At 43.2% G+C, this 2,715-nt stretch overlaps 1 protein-coding gene across 1 annotated transcript; it reads right to left on the reverse strand.

Annotated features, from left to right (window-relative positions):
* Window positions 1-1,536: 1,536 nt before the first annotated feature.
* LOC136175914 (olfactory receptor 226-like) lies at window positions 1,537-2,496 on the reverse strand. The gene has a single exon (XM_065946101.1). It carries the CDS (start codon window positions 2,494-2,496, stop codon window positions 1,537-1,539), a length of 960 nt encoding a protein of 319 aa, XP_065802173.1.
* Between the last annotated feature and the right edge of the window lie 219 nt (window positions 2,497-2,715).

Here is a 2,715-nt window from a genome sequence, read left to right on the forward strand (position 1 = left end):
AAACAAATAAGACTGATGCTATTTTGTACAGTGTAGTATTTTGATATTATTCATAACCTAATATTTGCATTTATTGTATGAAGAATATTTTTCTGTCATTACCTCTATTTAGATTATAGTATTTTAGTGTCTGCATGATATTTCACTTAATGTATAGACTAAAAATTAATTAATCAGTCTTCTGTGGAAGTTTAGTATATTTCCATATTTTTCTTATAATAAATACAAATGTCTGTATTTACTATTAGGAAATTTGATATTTCTTAATCAAATATTTGTGTTTCAAATGTTTTCAATATTTTTAGCATTTATGATACATATTGCCAACTTTTCTTCCAGCAAGGCTGTGCCACTTTGTACCTATTTGTATCCTGGCAAGATGTACAAGTGCGAAAACTAACCTATAGATGTTACACACATGCTTTGCCTACATGGCTCCAAATTATATTCCTTTACTATACTTCTTTATAGCTATCATGTGCTAAACACTATTCTGAGCCCTGCTAATAAAATGATGAACAAACAAATGTGATCTCTGGTTCCTTGGAGCTTATAGTCTAATTAGGGAGACTGAGTATTAAATAAACAACTGTACCCAGTCACTAGTTCAATGTGGGCACTGACCTTGATAAATCAGGAAATGAAGCTCTGAACCTCTATAGTCCAAGGAGTGATATATTGCCAATACAAAAATTCACAGTTTTCTGTCTCCCTGCCTTGTAATTCACACTAGAATGATCAGTTATGGTTCCTCTCCTTCGTGGGCTACGATCGGTATCCTCCAGCTAGAAGAGGTCTCATCCAGAAGTCTCCTGATGCTTTTCCATAATGAAACCTATGCTTCCTTGAATGGCTTTTCTCTTTCTGCTTCCCTTTTTTGTATTTTCTGTCTCAGAACTAAAATTCAGTAACAAATCCAGGAAGAGCCACTGAGAAAGATGCTAGTTCTGAGAAAGATGCTATTGGAGTTCAGTCATGTTTTATACTCATAGTCATCCCTTCCCACCCCACCAGGATACACGCTTCATGGACCTGTTCTACGTAAATTACAGTAGAGCAGACCACATGAGATCAAGTTCTAGCCTGTATGTTAAGACCTTGTCTTGAAGAAATCCAACTTCTAGCTTCTAATTCACCTCTCTTCCTTGTTCTGAATTAGTTCCTTGGTGGTACCTTGGAAACTCTAGTCCCTAATTTAGGCTCTAAGAGCTCTTCTGCCTTCTTAGAAGATATAGATCCTAAGTTTAAGAGCTCTGGTGGTGGTAGTTTAGTCACTAAGTCTTGTCTCACTCTTGTGACCCCATGGGATCACAAGTCTTCTCTATCCATGGGATTCTCCAGGCAGAATACTGGAAGGGATTGCCATTTCCTGCTCCAGGGGATCTTCCCAATCCAGGGATCAAGCCACTTCTCCTGTCTTGCAGGCAGTCTCCTGCATTGTAGGTGGAATTTTTACCACTGAACCACCAGGGAAACCCAGTTATTTATCTAAGATTTAATACCTCCCTTCTACTTGTTTTGCTAGCTTTCCCAGGCTTAGCTAGTGTCATGACCCTGGTGCAGGTGTAGAGTATGGCGTAAGGCTCTCTTTACTTCTTGGTTGCGCAGGCAGTAAATGATGGGGTTGAGCAGTGGTACAATGACAGCATAAAGTACAGACACCAGCTTGTTGGTGTCAAAAGCTGAGAGTGCCTTTGGGCGGGCATAGATGAAGATACTGGCTGCATAGAAGATGACCACCACAGTGAGGTGAGAGGCACAGGTGGACAAGGCCTTGTGGCGCCCAGCAGCTGAGGGAATGCGCATCACAGCACTGGTGATGGCCATGTAGGAGGCTCCAGTGACAGAGAGTGGCCCCAGTAGGATAAAAATGGCCAGGACAAAGTCCGTAAGCTCTGCTGTGGACATGTCAGTGCACGAAAGGTTGAGCAATGGAGAGACATCACAGAAAAAGTGGTTGATGATGTTGGGGCCACAGTAAGAGAGGCGAGAAATGAGGAAAACTTTGACCATGGAAATGCCAAAACCTCCAGCCCAGGAGCCAGCTGCCAGCTGCACACACAGCTGGCCACTGACAATGACAGGGTAGTGGAGAGGATGGCAGATGGCCACATAGCGATCATAAGCCATAACTGCGAGGAGGACACACTCAGTGCAGCCCAGGCCCAGGAAGAAGTAGAGCTGTGTCATGCAGCCCTCAAAGGAGATTCGCTGTCCACGGCCCCGTTTGGACCCAACAAAGCCAGCGAGCATCTTGGGAATAGTGACTGTCACGTACCAAATCTCCAGGAAGGACATATTAGCCAGAAAGAAATACATGGGTTTGTGGAGGCTGGGGTGGTTCCTGATTGCCACAACGATGAGTATGTTCTCAGTCAGCACCAATACATAGGCTAACAGACAAAGGGCAAATAATAGTGCCCGCAGTGGTCCCAGAGCTGGGAAGCCCAGCAACACAAACTCACTCACTCTCCCACTCTGGTTCTTCCTCTCCATGGTGTCGGTCATGCCCATTGCTTTTCAGGGGAGAATAGAGTGTGTTCAGGAGGCAGCAGCAGAGACTCAGTCTTTCTCTCACTGGGTTGATAGTGGCAGAGTGCAATGTGAGTAGTGCATATAATTCATCACTGAACTGAAGCCATTGGTTTCTTCTGTAATCTGGAAATGAGCTAAGACAAAAGTAGACAGAAATAAACTACCTTGTATTGGACTAGG

The sequence above is a fragment of the Muntiacus reevesi genome, chromosome 9 (genome assembly GCF_963930625.1).
Source record: "Muntiacus reevesi chromosome 9, mMunRee1.1, whole genome shotgun sequence".
NCBI lineage: Eukaryota > Metazoa > Chordata > Mammalia > Artiodactyla > Cervidae > Muntiacus > Muntiacus reevesi.